The sequence below is a fragment of the Sapajus apella genome, unplaced genomic scaffold (genome assembly GCF_009761245.1).
Source record: "Sapajus apella isolate SASKATOON/1434 unplaced genomic scaffold, GSC_monkey_1.0 scaffold12, whole genome shotgun sequence".
Classification (NCBI taxonomy): domain Eukaryota; kingdom Metazoa; phylum Chordata; class Mammalia; order Primates; family Cebidae; genus Sapajus; species Sapajus apella.
Window position 1 is genome coordinate 24994172 of NW_022436952.1, and position 17594 is coordinate 25011765.

The 17594-nt window shown below is 50.6% G+C and overlaps 1 protein-coding gene and 4 non-coding genes across 5 annotated transcripts; 1 reads left to right on the forward strand and 4 right to left on the reverse strand.

Annotated features, from left to right (window-relative positions):
• The first annotated feature begins 11697 nt into the window (after positions 1-11697).
• Positions 11698-13599, forward strand: BORCS6 (BLOC-1 related complex subunit 6). The gene has a single exon (XM_032280363.1). The coding sequence runs from the start codon at positions 11799-11801 to the stop codon at positions 12870-12872; it is 1074 nt and encodes a 357-aa protein (XP_032136254.1). The 5' UTR covers positions 11698-11798; the 3' UTR covers positions 12873-13599.
• Positions 13600-14260: 661 nt separating this feature from the next.
• On the reverse strand, positions 14261-14334 carry TRNAI-AAU. The gene has a single exon. It is a non-coding gene; the product is annotated as a tRNA-Ile (tRNA).
• Positions 14335-14697: 363 nt separating this feature from the next.
• TRNAT-AGU lies at positions 14698-14771 on the reverse strand. The gene has a single exon. It is a non-coding gene; the product is annotated as a tRNA-Thr (tRNA).
• Positions 14772-14991: 220 nt separating this feature from the next.
• On the reverse strand, positions 14992-15073 carry TRNAS-GCU. The gene has a single exon. It is a non-coding gene; the product is annotated as a tRNA-Ser (tRNA).
• A 435-nt stretch (positions 15074-15508) lies between these two features.
• Positions 15509-15580, reverse strand: TRNAW-CCA. The gene has a single exon. It is a non-coding gene; the product is annotated as a tRNA-Trp (tRNA).
• Positions 15581-17594: the final 2014 nt, after the last annotated feature.

Below are 17594 nucleotides of genomic sequence, written 5' to 3' on the forward strand. Positions count from 1 at the left end.
TGAGTGTAGATGTTCCTAGGTGGAGGCTTTGCTGTGGAGAAAGCTGTTCCTTAGGAGAGCTGGTCCACCCTGAGGAGCTGGGATGAGCATTACTTTGCTATCCCTGGTAACACCGTACCCTCTCAGCTCTGACTCTCACCTGGTCAGCTCCCAGCCAACCCCACTCCACTTCCACCTCCACCCTCACTGTCTATTTGCTCCCAGAGCCTGGAGACGCTGACTCTGGCTACACTGGCACACCTGCCATCTCTGGCCACCTTCTTTCACCTCTCTCGGTTGTCTGACTTCTAGTTTTTCCTTTTCTGGTTCATTCTCTGCCCCTTTGCCATTGTAGGAGCGACTGAACAATGCTGTACCCTAGAAGCTGTCTTTGCTTGTTTCTTTTACTACTCTGGTACAGGAGCCAAAGAAGCAGTAGTGATTTGGTCTTGTTCCTGACACGAGGTTGCACTGTCACGTATGAAGCTTGCTGTAGGTTTTTCATAGATACCCTTTATCAGGTTAAAGAAGGCCTATTCTAGTCCTAGTTTACTAAGAGTATTAAAAAAAAAGTTTGTGTTTGTTTTTTTTTTTTTTTTAAAGAGATGGGGTTTCTCCATGTTGGCCAGGCTGGTCTCGAACTTCTGACCTCAGGTGATCTGCCCACCTTGGCCTCCCAAAGTGCTGGGATTACAGGTGTGTGCCACTGCGCCCACCAAAAAAAGTTGTTTTTTTTTTTCTTTTTGAGACTGAGTCTTGCTCTATTGCTCAGGCTAGAGTGCAGTGGCTCACTGCAACCTCTGCTTCTTGGATTCAAGCAATTCTCATGCCTCAGCCTCCCAAGTAGCTAAGATTACAGGCGCACGCCACCACACCAGGGTAATTTTTGTATTTTTAGTAGGGATGGAGTTTCACCATGTGGGCCAGGCTGGTTTCAAACTCCTGACCTCAGGTTATCCACTTGTCTCAGTCTCCCAAAGTGCTGGGATTATAGGCATGAGCCACTGCGCCCGGCCAAGTTGTTTTTTGTTTTGTTTTGAGACGGATGTCACCCAGCCTGGTGTGCAGTGGCATGATCTCAGCTCACTGCAGCCTCTGCCTCCTGGGCTTAAGCAATTCTGTTAACTCAGCCTCCCCAGTAGTTGGGGTTACAGACTAACTACACCACCAACTATGTGGTGCATCACCACGCCTGGCTAATTTTAGTATTTTTAAGTGGAGATGGTTGGGATTTCACAATGTTGGCCAGGATGGTCTCGAACTCCTGATCTCAAGCAATCTGCCCGCCTCAGCCTCCCAAAGTGCTGGGATTACAGGCGTGAGCCACTGCGCCCAACCAGTTTTTGTTGTTGTTGGTGCTGGTGGTGTTGTTTTAAATTCATTGCTTTACACTAAGCCACTAGAACAGTGCCTGGAATATACAGGACACTCAGTAACTACTGTCTACTGTCAAATCTAACCAAAATTACGGTGACAGTGGGGTGGAAGAGTGAATTCCTTAAATTTTATAGCAGAAAAAAAACAGGTCATGCTTAAAATTGAAACATAACAAGCAGCAACAGAAGCATGTGATTTTAAAATGTAAATACCCAAAAAAACCCAAACAGTGAAAAGACCTGAAACTGGCTATCTCTAGGGAGAGAGAAATGGGCACAGTGCTTTTAAATGTATTTTTTATTTTTTGAGATGGAATTTTGCTCTGTCACTCAGGCTGGAGTGCAGTGGTGTGATCTCAGCTCACTGCAACCTCCATCTCCTGGGCAGAAGTGATTCTCCTACCTCAGTCTCCCAAGCAGCTGGGTTTACAGGCGCACACAACCACGTCTGGCTAATTTTTTTATTTTTAGTAGAGACCAGGCTCCACCATGTTGGCCAGGCTGGTCTCAAACTCCTGACCTCAAGTGATTAGCCTATCTCGGCCTCCCAAAGTGTTGGGATTTAAGGCGTGAGCCACCAGGCCTGGCCTATAAGCCTTAATATGGATATCCCTAGGATTTTTTTTTTTTTTAAACCCTTCTATTTGATGGACATGCAGATTATTTGCAATGCTTTGCACTGTGGCCAGTGTCTTTTGCATGCCTTCGTGCACCTTTGTGATGGTCTCTAGTTGTCCTCTAGGGGACATCTAGGGAAAGACAGGGCAATGCTGAGTACAAGCATCTAGAGAAAGATGGTAACGCTGGGTACACGCAGGTAAACGGTGTATAGATAGCACCAAAAATGCCCTTCTAAGTGGCGGACAGTTTACACTCCCACAGGCAATAATAAAGGACATCCATTTTCCCACATCCTTAACGCTGACTTCTACTCGTACTCTTACCTGCGGGTAAGTCTTCAGCTATCCGGGAAACTCTGCAGCAGCCTAGCTCCTCTGTTTTCTCGAAGGCAATAATTCAAATGAGAAAAAGGCAAGGTTTCAGGCAGAAGGGAGAACTGTTTTTTTTTTTGTTTTTTGTTTTTTTTTGGGACGGAGTTTCGCTCTTGTTACCCAGGCTGGAGTGCAATGGCGCGATCTCGGCTCACCGCAACCTCCGCCTCCTGGGTTCAGGCAATTCTCCTGCCTCAGCCTCCTGAGTAGCTGGGATTACAGGCACGCACCACCATGCCCAGCTAATTTTTTTTTGTAGTTTTTTGGTAGAGACGGGGTTTCACCATGTTGACCAGGGTGGTCTCGATCTCTTGACCTCGTGATCCACCCGCCTCGGCCTCCCAAAGTGCTGGGATTACAGGTTTGAGCCACCGCGCCCGACAGGAGAACTGATTTTTAAGCAAAGTGAGAGTTTATTACAAAAGACAGAACACTTAGAAAAGGACCAAGCAGGCGACTTGAAAAATCAAGCGCTCCCTCCGCTTTGTTTAGAGTTTTAAATATGCCCCTACCTCTTCCCCGGCTGCCTCTTCCCCGGCTGCCTCTTCCCCGGCTGCCTCTTCCCCGGCTGCCTCTTCCCCGGCTGCCTCTTCCCCGGCTGCCTCTTCCCTTTCTTTTTCTCCTGAGCGGACTGAAGCTCAGATTAACGCAGACGCAGTGCCTGCCAGCGTTTGGGAGGTCCAGCGCATGCTCATTAGAGGAAATTCGCCCTTCCTGGTACAGCGCCCCGCCAGGAAGGTCATATACCGATCAAATTCAACCATCTAGCCCTTTCACTGCACTTGTTTAAAAACTTCTCGGGGGCCGGGCGCGGTGGCTCACACCGGGAATGAGTTCGAGACCAGCCTGCCCAAAATCGAGAAACACCGTGTCTACTAAAAATACAAAATTAGCTGGGTGTGTCGTCTCAAACACGGAAAATGTATAGACTCTAGTTTATTTATTTATTTATTTATTTTTTGAGACGAAGTTTTGCTCTTGTTGCCCAGGCTGGAGTGCAGTGGTACGAACCCAGCTCACCGAAACCTCCACCTCCCGGGTTCAAGTGTTTCTCCTGCCTCAGCCTCCCGAGTAGCTGAGACTGACTACAGGCACACACCACAATGCCGGCTAAGTTTTGTACTTTTTGTAGAGACGGGGTTTTTGCCATGTTGGACAGGCTGATCTTGAACTCCTGGCCTCCAGTGATCCAACCGCCTCCTTTTCCCAAAGTGCTGGGATTACAGATGTGAGCCACTGTGCCCAGTCAACTTTCATATTCTTTAGATTATTTTTCAACCATTTAAAAATGCAAAAACAGCCGGTTGGGGTGGCTCATGCCTTTAATCCTACCACTTTAGGAGGGTGAGGCTGGTGGATTACCTGACCTCAGGAGTTCAAGACCAGCCTGACCAACATGGTGAAACCCCCGTCTCTACTAAAAATACAAAATTAGCCAGGCGTGGTGGCACATGCCGCTAATCTCAGCTACTTGAGAGGTGAGGCAGGAAAATTGTTTGAACCCAAGAGGCAGAGGTTGCAGTGAGCCAAGATTGCACCATTGCATTCCAGCCTGGGCAACAAGAGTGAAACTCTGTCTCAAACAAATAAAAATATAAAAACATTCTTAGCTCATGGCCGTAAAAAATAGGTGTTGAGCTGGATTTGGTCCTTGGGCTGTAGTTTGCTGAACCCTACTGTAGTGGACACTGTGGGAGCCTCCCGACATCCCCTCCTCCCTTCCCCACTATGTTGCAATTACTTGAATTTGGAAGGAACTGACTCATCCCTAGCTCCAGGAGGAGCATAACTGTTTTAACCTAATCAGTTTATTCCCACCGCCCCCCCCTTTTTTTTTTTTTTTTTTGAGACAGGATCTAAGATCTCTGTTGCCCAGACTGGAGTGCAATAGTGCAATGATAGCTCACTGCAGCTTCAACCTCCTGGGTTCAGGCAATCCTCCTGCCTCAGCCTCCAGAGTAGCTGGGACTCTAGGTGTGCAACACCATGTCCGGCTAATTTTTTTTTTTTTTGAGACGGAGAGACGCAGTTTCACTCTTGTTTCCAGTGCAATGGCACGATCTCGGCTCACCGCAGCCTCCGCCTCCTGGGTCCAGGCAATTCTCCTGCCTCAGCCTCCTGAGTAGCTGGTATTACAGGCACGCACCACCACATCCCCGTGTACGGCTAATTTTTTTTTTTTTTGAGACGGAGTTTCACTCTTGTTACCCAGGCTGGAGTGCAATGGCGCGACCTCGGCTCACCGCAACCTCCGCCTCCCGGGTTCAGGCATTTCTCCTGCCTCAGCCTCCTTAGTAGCTGGGTTTACAGGCACGCGCCACCATGCCCAGCTAATTTTTTGTATTTTTTTAGTTGAGACGGGGTTTCACCATGTTGACCAGGATGGTCTTGATCTCTTGACCTCGTGATCCACCCGCCTCGGCCTCCCAAAGTGCTGGGATTACAGGCTTGAGCCACCGCGCCCGGCCTTTTTTTTTTTTTTTTGAGACTGTCTTGCTCTGTCACCCAGGCTGGAGTGCAGTGGCATAATCTTGGCTTGCTGCAACCTCCACCTCCCAGGTTCAAGCAATTCTCCTGCCTCAGCCTCCCAAGTAGCTGGGATTACAGGTGTGTGCCACCACAACCGACGAATTTTTGTATTTTTAGTAGAGACAGGGTTTCACCATGTTGGCCAGGCTGGTCTTCAACTCCCAACCTCAAGTGATCTGCCCGCCTGGGCCTCCCAAAGTGCTGGGATTGCAGGCATGAGCCAATTTTTTTTTTTTGAGACGGAGTTTCACTCATGTTACCCAGGCTGGAGTGCAATGGCATGATCTCGGCTCACCGCAGCCTCCGCCTCCTGGGTCCAGGCAATTCTCCTGCCTCAGCCTCCTGAGTAGCTGGGATTACAGGCACACGCCACCATGTCCAGCTAATTTTTTGTATTTTTAGTAAAGACGGGGTTTCACCATGTTGACCAGGATGGTCTCGATCTCTTGACCTTGTGATCCACCCGCCTCGGCCTCCCAAAGTGCTGGGATTACAGGCTTGAGCCACCGCGCCCGGCCAATTTTTTTTTTTTTTTTTTTGTCAATGGGATTATAGGCAGGAGTCACAATGCCCAGCCAAATCAGTTAATTGTTGTCCCCTTGGTGGAGTGATGGCTTGTGGTTACTCGGTCAGACATGGCATTAATCCGGTCAAATTGACTAAATTGGGCATGTGAACAAATTTAGGCCATTGAGATGAAGGAAGCCCCTCTTTCCTTGGGGCTTTGGGGAAAAAAAAAATAGCCTTGTCCTCCTGAGAGAGTTAATGGAAGCTTTTCTTGTCTCCCCATTGGAAGGTGTGGGAATATATCCGCCAGAGTTGCTGGTTGTATGCAAGAGAAAACAACTCTGGCTAATTTAAGCAGAAAAGGACTTTTTAAAAGCATCCTGGGCTGGGCCCAGTGGCTCATGCCTGTAATCCCAGCACTTTGGGAGGCCAGGATGGGTAGATCACCTGAGGTCAGGAGTTCCAGACCAGCCTGACCAATATGGTGAAACCCTGTCTCTACCAAAAATACAAAAATTAGCCTGGTGTGGTGGCAGGTGCCTGTAGTCCCAGCTACTTAGGAAGCTGAGACAGGAGAATTGCTTGAACCCAGGAGGTGGAGGTTGCAGTGAGCCAAGATCATGCCACTGCACTCTAGCCTGGTGACAGAGCAAGACTTTATCTTAAATAAATAAATATGTTTTTAAAACCATCCTGGGTAATTCACAGACTCTCTAAGAGTGCCGGAGGACCAGGTTTAGAGTCTACACAGCCAGGAAAATTTCCAGTAAAGAAATGGTTCAGGGGACCTTGGTAGAGCCTGAATCATGTACTATGGGAGCTGGGAAAGACTATTAGGCATTTGAGCTTTTGTAATGGGAGATGGGCTCTGCCTCATGAAAGAGTGCTCAAACACTGGGATTCATATCATAGGAGGTCAAAAAGAATGACAAATGACATAACCATTTTACCACCATGAAGAAACGCACTTGGGATGAAGCTGCCCCCATAGATAGTAACCAGGTCCTTGAAATTGCCTTAGATTACTGAATCCAGGCTTCTCTGAAGCTCTCTGTTTTAAGACCATTACTGCATGACATAATAAGTTCTCCTTGTTGCTTTCGTTGTTTCAAGTTTTGTTTTCTGTCACTTGCTACAGAGCTATATATGATAAACATCCACCCGCTGAGGGGTGAAAGGAAGACAAGGGAGATGTCAGCCCCCGAAAGAGAGAGGAAGAAGCTTCGAGCAGACCACTGGCCTCATGGTACATTTTTTTTTTTTTTGAGACGAAGTTTCACTCTTTTTGCCCAGGCTTAAGTGCAATAGCACGATCTCGGGTTCAAGCGATTCTCCTGCTTCAGCCTCCCAAGTAGCTGGGATTACAGTTGCGGGCCACCACACCCAACTAATTTTTTGTATTAAAAATTTTTTTTCTTTTTAAGAAACGGGGTCTCGCTATGTAGCTCAGGCTGGAGTGCAGTGGCTATTCACAGGCTCGATCCCACTAATGATTAGCACGGAGTTTTGACCTGCTCCGTTTCAGACTTGGGCCGATTCACTCCTCTTTAAGTAATCTGGTGGTCCACCGCTCCCGGGAGGTCACCATATTGATGCCGAAGTTAGTGGGACACCCCATCGGCATAGCGCACTACAACCCAGAACTCCTGGACTCAAGTAATCTTCCAGCCTCAACCTCCCAAGTAGCTGGGACTACAGGCACGCGCCACTGTGCCTGGCTTTTTTTTTTTTTTTTTTTTTTTTTTAAGTAAAGACAAGGTTTCACCATGTAGGCCAGGATGGTCTCTATTTCCTGACCTTGTGATCCGCCCGCCTCGGCCTCCCAAAGTGCTGAGATTACAGTCATGAGCCACCCCTCCCAGCCACTAATTCATATTTTTAAAGGATCATTCTGGTTGTCTATTGAGAATAGACTGTAGAGAGGTGAGGGTAGGAGTGAGGCCACTTGGGAAGCAACTTCATTTATCCAGGCAAAAAATGATGGTGGCTTGGAACAGGGCAGAAGCAATGGTAAGGATGAGAAGTGGTCAGATTCTAGATGTGTTTTTGAGAAGAACCAATAAGATTTCCTAAAGGATTGGCCATGGATTATGACAAAAAGAGGAGTCAAGAGCAACAACTCCAGGGTTCTTGGCCTCAGCCGCTGGGAAGATGGAGTTGCCATTTACTGAGAAAGAAGTTACCGTAGGAGGAAACAAGGTTTTGCGGGGGAGGTGGTGCGATGCGGATGGGGCAAGGAACGAAGTCACACGAAGGATAAAGGTGGGGCTATCTTCAGGCTGCCACAGGAATTCAAACGCTCTCAGAACTCATGCCTCTGCATCTTCTGTCTCTGGTTCTCTTCCTTATCAGCCTCATTCATTCCTTCTACGGACATGAAAGATGGACAAGCTGACACCCAGCTTGAGTTCTCAAGAGAACAGAAAGTCACGTCGTACTCTCCACAAAACTAGAAACAAACAACAATGTGGAGGATTTTTACTGGTCATACCTTGTGTCATGTGCTTTTCCCTGAGCCAATCTGCAATGAGAAGGATGAAGTACTCTAATTGGCCAGGTTTGGATCACGTGCCTATTCTTGACTGTCATTGCACCAACACCCTAGCAAATGGGGAGGTGGGGAGTGAGGAGGTTCCCCTCCACAGAGAGACGTAGGGTATCCCATTTTTCCAGGAAAATCTTCAAGATACATCTAGAATGCATTCACCCACATCGTGCTAAGCTGAGCTACTATCATCTGGTACTTGGGACTGCCTCCTCAATGGTCCATGGTGTCCCTTGCAAACATTTTCCACAACAGCCAGTAATCCCTAAACATGAATCCCATTACATCACTCTCCTGTGCTCAGCTTCCCATTCTCAAGGAAGTCTTCCTATCTTCTAAGGAATATATACCCAGTCCAAATATATATGATGTTTTTAGGGTTTTTTTTTTGTTGTTGTTTTTTGAATCTCGATCTGTTGTCCAGGCTGGAGTGCAGTGGCGCGACCTCGGTTCACTGCAACCTCTACCTCCCAGGTTCAAGCGATTCTCCTGCCTCAGCCTCCCAAGTAGCTGGGACTACAGGCACCCGCCACCACACCAGGCTAATTTTTGTATTTTTAGTAGAGACGGGGTTTCACCATATTGGCCAGGCTGGTCTCGAACTCCTGATGTAGTGATCCGCCTGCCTCGGCCTCCCGAAGTGCTGGGATTACAGGCGTGAGCCACTGCACTCGGCCTTTTTAGTTCCCCCCACCCTCCACAGCAAAGGAATGACAGGCTTTGTCAAGCTGCAGGTGACTGTAAGATACAGACAGCTGACAATTGTGGACTTCTCAGCTGTGGTGAGTGCTACTATCATTAGGGTTGGCTTTTCCCTGAGCCAGTCTGCATTCAGAAGGATGAAGGACCCTGGTAGGCACCTGGGGATAGTGGTGCTGGGACGTTCCGGGCAGCTGCACTTCTGAATGCTGGCATGACACTGCCTCAAGTCATCTCTCTATCCAAATGGAAAAAAACAGCCACATCCTTTGTCAGTTAAGAAGAGTTAGCAAATTGTTTTTATTAAATACTGTGTCTGGCCGGGCACGGTGGTGTGCTGTAATCCCAGCACTTTGGGGGACCGTGGCGGGTGGATCACTTGCGGTCAGGAGTTCAAGACCAGCCTGGCCAACTGGTAAAACCCCTTTTCTACTAAAAATACCAAAATTAGCTGGGCGTATGTGGGTCAAGATGGCCGAGGGGAGACCTATGTTATTTCTAGCTAAATAATTATAAGCTTGCTTGGCTCAGAGTACACTGAATTTTATACACCGAACTAAACTATGTTATTGGTGCAGTTAATTAGAAATCAAGCGGCAACAGGAGGCCTAAGGTAAAGACCATCGAGAGTGCAGAAACACCAGGGAGCACCTTGGGGTGGTTGCAGAGCAGGCAATACTGCTCTGGTTACACTAATACCTTCTCAACATGGGGACTGCATGAGGGCCTCGTAAAGAGAGCTTATGCAAAGATCTCTGAAAGGGAGGTAACTTCTGCTCACAAAATCCAGGAGGGTCTTTGCAGATGGGAGCTGGCAAGCAGGAGAAAAAGCCTTGCAGGGCAGAGATCACAGAACGCCTCAGGCTCTGCCTAGGTTCTCGGAATAAGGAGTGATTTTTAATTGCTCTATGTCCTCAGTGCTCAGGAGATAAAAGCCCATTGGTGCACTGGGAGTGGTCAGGCCCGCACCTTGGTAACCATTGGTGATCAACTCAGAGTACTAGTTTAGCATGTCTTAGAAGGATCTCACATGCTCTCTACCTACCCCCATCTTACCTACCCCTTCACTCTTCCCTTCCATGATCATAAGATCAAAGAAATTATGCACATAATAAGTGTTTGCAGCCCAGAGCTCGGGGCTAATGCGTTTCCTACGCTTGCATTGGTCCCCTGGACCCATGCTGTAACTTCTACTCCTGTGTCTCTGTCTTTATTTCCTTTTCTCAATTGCTTGTCACCGCCAGGACTAAGGGCACCCATGTACGGGGTTGGGGCTGGTACCCAACAGGCATGTTGGCGGGTGCTTGTAATCCCACGTTCTTGGGAGGCTGAGGCAGAAGAATCGCTTGATCCCAGGGGGCGGAGGTTGCAGTGAGCCGAGATTGTGCCACTGCACTCCAGCCTGGGTGACAGAGTGAGCCTCTGTCTTTAAATAAATAAATAAATAAGGCCGGGCGCGGTGGCTCAAGCCTGTAATCCCAGCACTTTGGGAGGCCGAGGCGGGTGGATCACGAGGTCAAGAGATCGAGACCATCCTGGTCAACATGGTGAAACCCCGTCTCTACTAAAAATACAAAAAATCAGCTGGGCATGGTGGCGCGTACCTGTAATCCCAGCTACTCAGGAGGCTGAGTCAGGAGAATTGCCTGAACCCAGGAGGCGGAGGTTGCGCTGAGCCGAGATCGCGTCATTGCACTCCAGCCTGGGTAACAAGAGCAAAACTCCGTCTCAAATAAAATAAAATAAAATAAATAAATAAATAAATAAATAATACTAATGTCTCATGGCTTTGGCTATGTGTTGCAATTTACAGCCTTTCCAATGTTTGCTGCACCACTGTATTTAGAAGAAATCTCTGCGCCGGGTGCGGTGGCTCACGCCTGTAATCCCAGCACTTTGGGAGGCCGAGGCGGGCGAATCACCTGAGGTCTGGAGTTCGAGACCAGCCTGGCCAACATGGCGAAACTGTCTGTACTGTAATCGCAGTTACTTGGGAGCCTGAGGCAAAAGAATTGCTTGAACCTGGGAGGCAGAGGTTGCAGTGAGCCGAGATCACAGCATTGCACTCCAGCCTGGGCGACGGAGTGAGACTACATCTCAAAAAAAAGAAAGAAATTTCCATTCCCTAACAGGAACTACAAGGCCCCCTGTATGAGATGGCCGCTGCCTGCTTGTTCAGCCCCTTGACTCGAAGTTTTACCCCTTGCAGATTTTGTTTTAGTCCCAATGTCTCCTGCCCACTCCCACCTCAGTTTCTTGAATATGTCAAGACTTCTTTGTCTCTGAGAGGTAGCTCAAGTTTTCTTCCCTCTGCCTGGAGAGTGGCTGGATGTTTTTGGATCTTTTTAGTTAAAAGTCTCACCAAAGAGGTCTTTTCCTGACCCTTATCTAAACTAATGCCCGCTCATTTATATTCTCAATCATAACACTTTATTTCCTGTATAGCACATATCAAAATTTGTGATAATCTCATTTGTTGAATATTTTACCTTGTGGCAAAATCACACACCATCCTCTAAGGGGAGCGGCTCTCAATGTGGAAGGGGCAAGAGACACAGAACAAGAGTGGCAAACGCGTAGGAAAGCCAAAGGCCCGCTGCGCCGACCAGAATGGGTTGCTCTGAGCAGTTCAACGGCTAGGTCTGTTAACCCAGGAAGATAGAGCAGACGATTCATGCTCATGCTGGACTTCTGATTTCCTCCTTCTTAGTCAACTAGGTTCAATCCCGATGGTCCAAACAGGATATGCCATTCCCATCTCAAGAACCTCTCTAGGAACCCCAAAAGGGATCTCCACTAGGTGTGTTAGGCACATAGTGAGCGGGACAATTCTACACCGAAAAAGTCTGCGCCCCGCCCCGAGAGACTCCGGAATTTGAGGGCCTTGGTCTTTAAGATCTGCCCCATCAGCTTTCAGAAAGGGCGGGGCGACGGGGGCAGCTATCACCGCCTTCTCTCCACCCGGCCGGCGTTCACGTGTGTTCCGCTGTGCAGTAACAGCTCTTCTTCCGGGACTTTTTGGTAGCTGCGACCAATCAAATTGCTCTTCCTGTCCTTACCACTGTCAGCCGCTGCCAATCGGCGCGCCTCTACCAACGCCCCTTAAAGGCGCAGCCACCACCTCCGGAGCCGGGCCGAACCAATTCCTGGGTTGCGGCCCCCACCTGCAGTATGGAGTCGTCTCGGGGGCGGCCCGGGCCGGAGTCGGACCTTCTGGCTGTAACGGAACAGCAGGCCGCAATCTCCGGCGGCAGGCCGGACCGAACGTCCTCTGAGTCGCCCTCAGGCCTCCGGGTGTCCGGGGAGGAAGAGGTCGAGAACGTTGGGGGCGCGAACCGCCACCCTAGGACGGCCCCGAAGACGTCAAGCTGCAGCGTCGTCCACCGGCCGGAACGAGAGGCTCCGGAGAAGGAGCCCGGCCCTCAAGGGACGCCGTCTGGGGCCAGGAGCCGCAGGGGGTCGCCGGGTGCCGAGCACGAACAGCCCCTGTCCTCCCGGTATAAGGACCCGGCGCCGCCGGAGGGCAAGCCTGCCTCCGGGAGGGACTGCCGTCGAGGGGGACCGGGCGGCGGGATGGATGTTGAGCTGGAGGAGGAGGAAGACAACGACGAAGAGGCGGCCGCGGGCGGCAGAGGCGGCCGCTCGTTCTCCAGCCGCCTTCAGGACAGCCGCAGCCTGGACGGGCTCAGCGAGGCGTGCGGTGGCGCCGGGTCCTTAGGGAGTGCTGAGTCCGGCGCGGGCGGCGGACGTCGCGCCACCATCTCCAGTCCCCTGGAGCTCGAGGGCACAGTGAGCCGCCACGGCGACCTCACCCACTTTGTCGCCAACAACCTGCAACTCAAGATCCGTCTAAGCGGCGCCCCTCCACCCCCGCCTTCTAACCCTGCGCGGCCCTGCCCAGCTCCTGCACCCACATCCACACCGGCCATCCCCCCCATCGACCCTGACGTGCTGCAGGATCTAGAGCGGTTGAGTCGGGAGCTGGGCAGCCGGGTGGACCGTCTGCTTCGCGGGCTGGGTGGCGCGGTGCAGGAGCTGACGGCACTGAGCGTGGGCTGCATCCAGACCTACCGCGACGCTGTGGACTCCTTAGGTGAAGCCGTGGACATGAGCATCAAGGGCATGTACACCCTGCTGGCGCGCTGCGAGGAGCTGGAGCGGGCTCTGCAGCCAGTTCAGGGGCTGGCACGCCAAGTCCGGGATATCCGACGTACTCTGGAGGTGTTGGAGGCCCTGTGCAAGTGACCAGGAGGACAGGAGAGGCCGGGCCTGGCCAGGGCAGGGCCCAGCAGGATCCTAAGGACTCTTCAAGGAGTCCTGGTGGGAAGTGCTCGCTGAGGGGAAGCCTGTGTGTTGAAGGCTCTTCCAGATGCGTTCAGCTGGCCAGCGCCCACTCGCTGGGCCTTAGGCTGGTGTATATGGGGAAGTTATAACGGCTCTCCTGGTGGGAAGGGATATTGCTCTGCTTTTATTCGGTTGGTCATCTGTAGCTACCCTGTTCTTCCCAACTCTCCTCCCTAGCTAGAGCACCAGCCCTGGGAACACAGGGCTTTAGGTCTGCTTGAAAGTGAGGACATGACTCCCACATGTAATCAGGGGAAAGGGACAGAGGAAGCCCCAGCCTCCATTGTGGCTGTCCTGACTCCAGTGGCCACATCTCAGGTGCCAGGGACTGTGGGAGCTTGAGTTGTCCTTGGCGAAACCCCCCCCCCCGCAGGCAAGGATGCACCCCTGCACTTGGATAGCCTTCTGCTTCTGCCCTCTGGCCCTCTACCATACCACTTCCCCAGCCAGAGCCGGGGTGCAACTAGGAGGAATGCGCTGCAAGGGGTTGAGATGGGAGGCGTCTCACTGCGCTCAGGGTTCAGGTAGAATGTTGCTGGTTTTGAATCCCACCTATTGTGGAGTGTTCTAATCAGTTTTGGCTTTCTGAGTTTTTGTGGAATTAAAGTGCTGCTGCTGCGAAGGCTGAGTCTGTGTGGGGTTGCAATGATTAATAAGCCAAAGGAATGGGAATGAGGGTCGGTGTTGTTGACGCAGCTCCCTTGGGGCTGGGACCGGGGTTGGTGTGGGGGTGTCTCGGGCTCGGTGGGGAAGGATAATGTTGCCGCTCTTAAGTATCTGGTCTGAGGGGAAATGTGAAGACAGATCATCACTCACAGAGGCCCAGAGATCCACTAACCACAGAAACCTAAGCAAGGTGCTCTAGAAGAGGAGGGGGAAAAATTACCTTCTCAGATCCTGATGAATAGGCAGGGGCTGGATGGATTGAACATCTTAGCTCCGGAGGAAGGCTGGGAACACTAATCAGCTCCATTCCTGATCATTCTCACACTTTGCAGATCAGTGCCACGTGCTTTGAGATAGATTTGTCCCAACCCTAGCAGCCTTTTGTTTACAATTCACACAGTAAGTTCAGGAGCCACTTGCTATGGCTATAAGATGTAGAATCAGAGATCACGAAATAACTCCAGTTTCTCTAAATACTTTCCTCTGGAGACACGCCCATTTTAGAATAAGCTCCAATACGCTTCCTGTTCTGGGATTGGAAATGTTTCGCTAGTGTTACCCATTGACGTTATCTGGCTCTAAAACGGAAGGAGGATTCAGCCTTCTGAAAAGTTTTACATATCTGGCCCGTACGGGGATCGAACCCGCGACCTTGGCGTTATTAGCACCACGCTCTAACCAACTGAGCTAACCGGCCAGTCTGCAAGCGGTGATTAAACTGAAGGTATGAAAACTGCTTGTTGAGTCCCCTATGGAAAAACCTTTAGTTGTAGGACTGCTTTATGGTAAATGAAAACAGAATAAGAAAACTGACTAGCTGAGCACCTAGAAGAGTAACAGACAAGCCATAGTACTGCCAAGTACAGATGATGCGACTGGTGTAATTGCAGATTGAGGCTCAAGTACGACATGCACGAAGGGCAAAAAACTTAACAGCATGTGGCAGCTGCACAGAGAAAGGATAGGTGATCACGTGAGTAAATCATATAGGCTGGAAGCTATGAGGCTCTGCAACTCTCCTCGCAGAGTTTAGTGTTGGCAAAAGCGTGGAGAAACACAGAGGCACCGCTGGGATTCGAACCCAGGATCTCCTGTTTACTAGACAGGCGCTTTAACCAACTAAGCCACGGCGCCGCCGGAAGAGCAGGTGGCATCTTATTTCCTTGGCCAGGTCAGCTCAGTTGCAGCGAATGAATACCAAGGTGACACGTAACACTCGGATGCATTGGGAAAAGCAGAAAGCACGGATGCACTTGGGAAAGACACGGAAACTGAATGGAGTCACTGGAGGTAACAAGAGAAGTCCTAGTTTTTATGCTACAAAACTGAATTCAAACCACAGCATCGCCTATGCCGACGAGGATGGGATTCGAACCCACGCGTGCAGAACACAATGGATTAGCAGTCCATCGCCTTAACCACTCGGCCACCTCGTCTGCGGACAGACAACTGGGTGTCTCTTTTCTGGGGCCTGAACTCTTATTCCTGCCTGTGGGGCTCGCCTCTCGTGAAGTCTGCACGAGAGGAAGATTTTAGGGGAAACCGTTCAGCACTGGAAGGAAGACTCGCAAATCGGAGACGGATCTTCTCCCCTGCGTGATTGCCCGACCCTCCTCCCTCTGCTGAACGGTCTGGAACTCTTCTTGTTCCCAGGAGCCGCCGTATCCATCCAGAATTAAGGTACCCGGATCCATCGCGAAAATCCCCGCGAGACAGTTGTGCTGCCCAGACTGCGCGGCCTCGAAACGTGGTGCCAGAAGCCCCTCCGCTTCAGGCCCCAAAGAGATTGCTCCTTCTCTGACTTGATCGCCAAAGGTCGACTGTAGCTTAATATAAAGGGAGTTCAACAAGAGAAGGAAAAAGATCCCCACTGACCCCGACGTGATTTGAACACGCAACCTTCTGATCTGGAGTCAGACGCGCTACCGTTGCGCCACGAGGTCCGCCGGCCCTATGGATGCTCAGTTCTCCCTATGACCACTGTACGGCCAGGAGGCCAGGGTCTGGTAATCGAGGCACGGTTGGGCACCTAGGAAATTTCTGCCCCTCTGAACACCTGCGGGGTCGTATCTGCTCTCGCCGAGCGGCCCTGTAGGACGAGTGGGGCGGGTGGCACCCCAGGGCAGTGACTATGGGATTCCCGCTCAGCGGTCTGTCCCGCCCAGCCCCCAGCGTCCTGCCAACGCCCAGAAAGAGGGTCCCGAGCTGATCACCAGGGGAACCCAAAGCTCATAGCCCAGCGGTAACGGACCTGTCTAGAAACGGATGGAAGGATAGGAACCAGACGGAACATGATGGAGCAGTGCCAGAGCCTCGGGCACCTGAAGGGGTGAGAGATTCGCTCCCCCAGCAGCAGGTCTCCTCACCGGTTGCACTTTTACAATCGCCTGCGGAGCCTTCGAATGTAGGCACGCACAACCCCCGGGTTCAGCGACTCCGATTTAAACGGTCCAAAGAAGAGCTCTGACATCGGTATGTAAAATTTTGAAAAATATCGGTATTTCAACTGTTTGAGGGCACATAAATCTTGTATATATTTTGATGAGTTTTGATAAATATATAAGACTGCGTAACTCACACAATTCTTTAAAAATATATGACATTTCCATCACTCAACGTTCTTGCATGTCCCTTCTCTACGGATCCCCACTCCTTCTTTCCCAGAAGCAATCTCTGTTCTAATTTTTTCTGTTTTTGTGAATCGGAGTCTTGCTCTGTCACCCAGGCTGCAGTGCAGTGGTGGGATCTCAGCTCACTGCAAACTCCGCCTCCCGGGTTCAAGCGATTCTTCTGCCTCAGTCTTCTGAATAGCTGGGACTACAAGCCCGCACCACCACACCCGACTAATTTTTGTATTTTTAGTGGACACGGGGGTGGTGGGATGGTGGTGGTGGTGTTCAGCATGTTGGTCAGGCTGGTCTCCAACTCCTGACCTCGTGATCTGCCCGCCTCTGCCTCACAAATTGCTGGTATTACAGACAGACATGAGCCACTGCACCTGGCTTCTATTCTAATTTTGACCACCATAACCATCGGTGTTTTTTTTTTTCTTTTCTTTTTTTTTTTTTGAGACGGAGTTTCGCTCTTGTTACCCAGGCTGGAGTGCAATGGCGCGATCTCGGCTCACCGCAACCTCCACCTCCTGGGTTCAAGCAATTCTCCTGCCGCAGCCTCCCGAGTAGCTGGGACTACAGGCGTGCGCCACCATGCCCAGCTAATTTTTGTATTTTTCGTAGAGACGGGGTTTCACCATGTTGACCAGGATGGTCTGGATCTCTTGACCTCGTGATCCACCCGCCTCGGCCTCCCAAAGTGCTGGGATTACAGGCGTGAGCCACCGCACCCGGCCTTTTTCTTTCTTTCTTTCTTTTTTTTTTTTAATATAAAGATGGGGTTTCGCCATGATGGCCAGGCTGGTCTTGAACTCCTGACCTCAAGTGATCCACCCACCTCAGCCTCCCAAAGTGCTAGGATTACAGGTGTGAGCTACCACGCCTGGCCAACGTGGGTATTTTTTAAAGCTCCCTGGGTGAGACAAAATTGGGAACTGCTGAAGGGAAACGCCTGGAGCTGGAAGATGCCTCATTTGTTTCTTGAAAAATGAAAGGAGTTCAACAGGCCAAGATGGCACAGGAGGTCATGGCTGTATCTCATTCCTTCCCATCCAAGCCAAATTTGTACACAGTGGCTCTCTGGAAAGTTATCAGGGACCACAGAGGTGTCAAAGGCCATAGACATTCTCAGGCCTGGCCTTAACCAACTTCAGGCAACATCTTCTCCAAGAGCCTTCATTTCCCATGGTTGCCTTGACACTAGTTTGCTGGCTCTTCCCAAGAGGCTCCTCTCTCCTGTCTCTTTTTCCTTTCCTTTCCTTTTCCTTCCTTCCTTCCTTCCTTCCTTCCTTCCTTCCTTCCTTCCTTCCTTCCTCCCTCCCTCCCTCCCTCCCTCCTTCCCTTC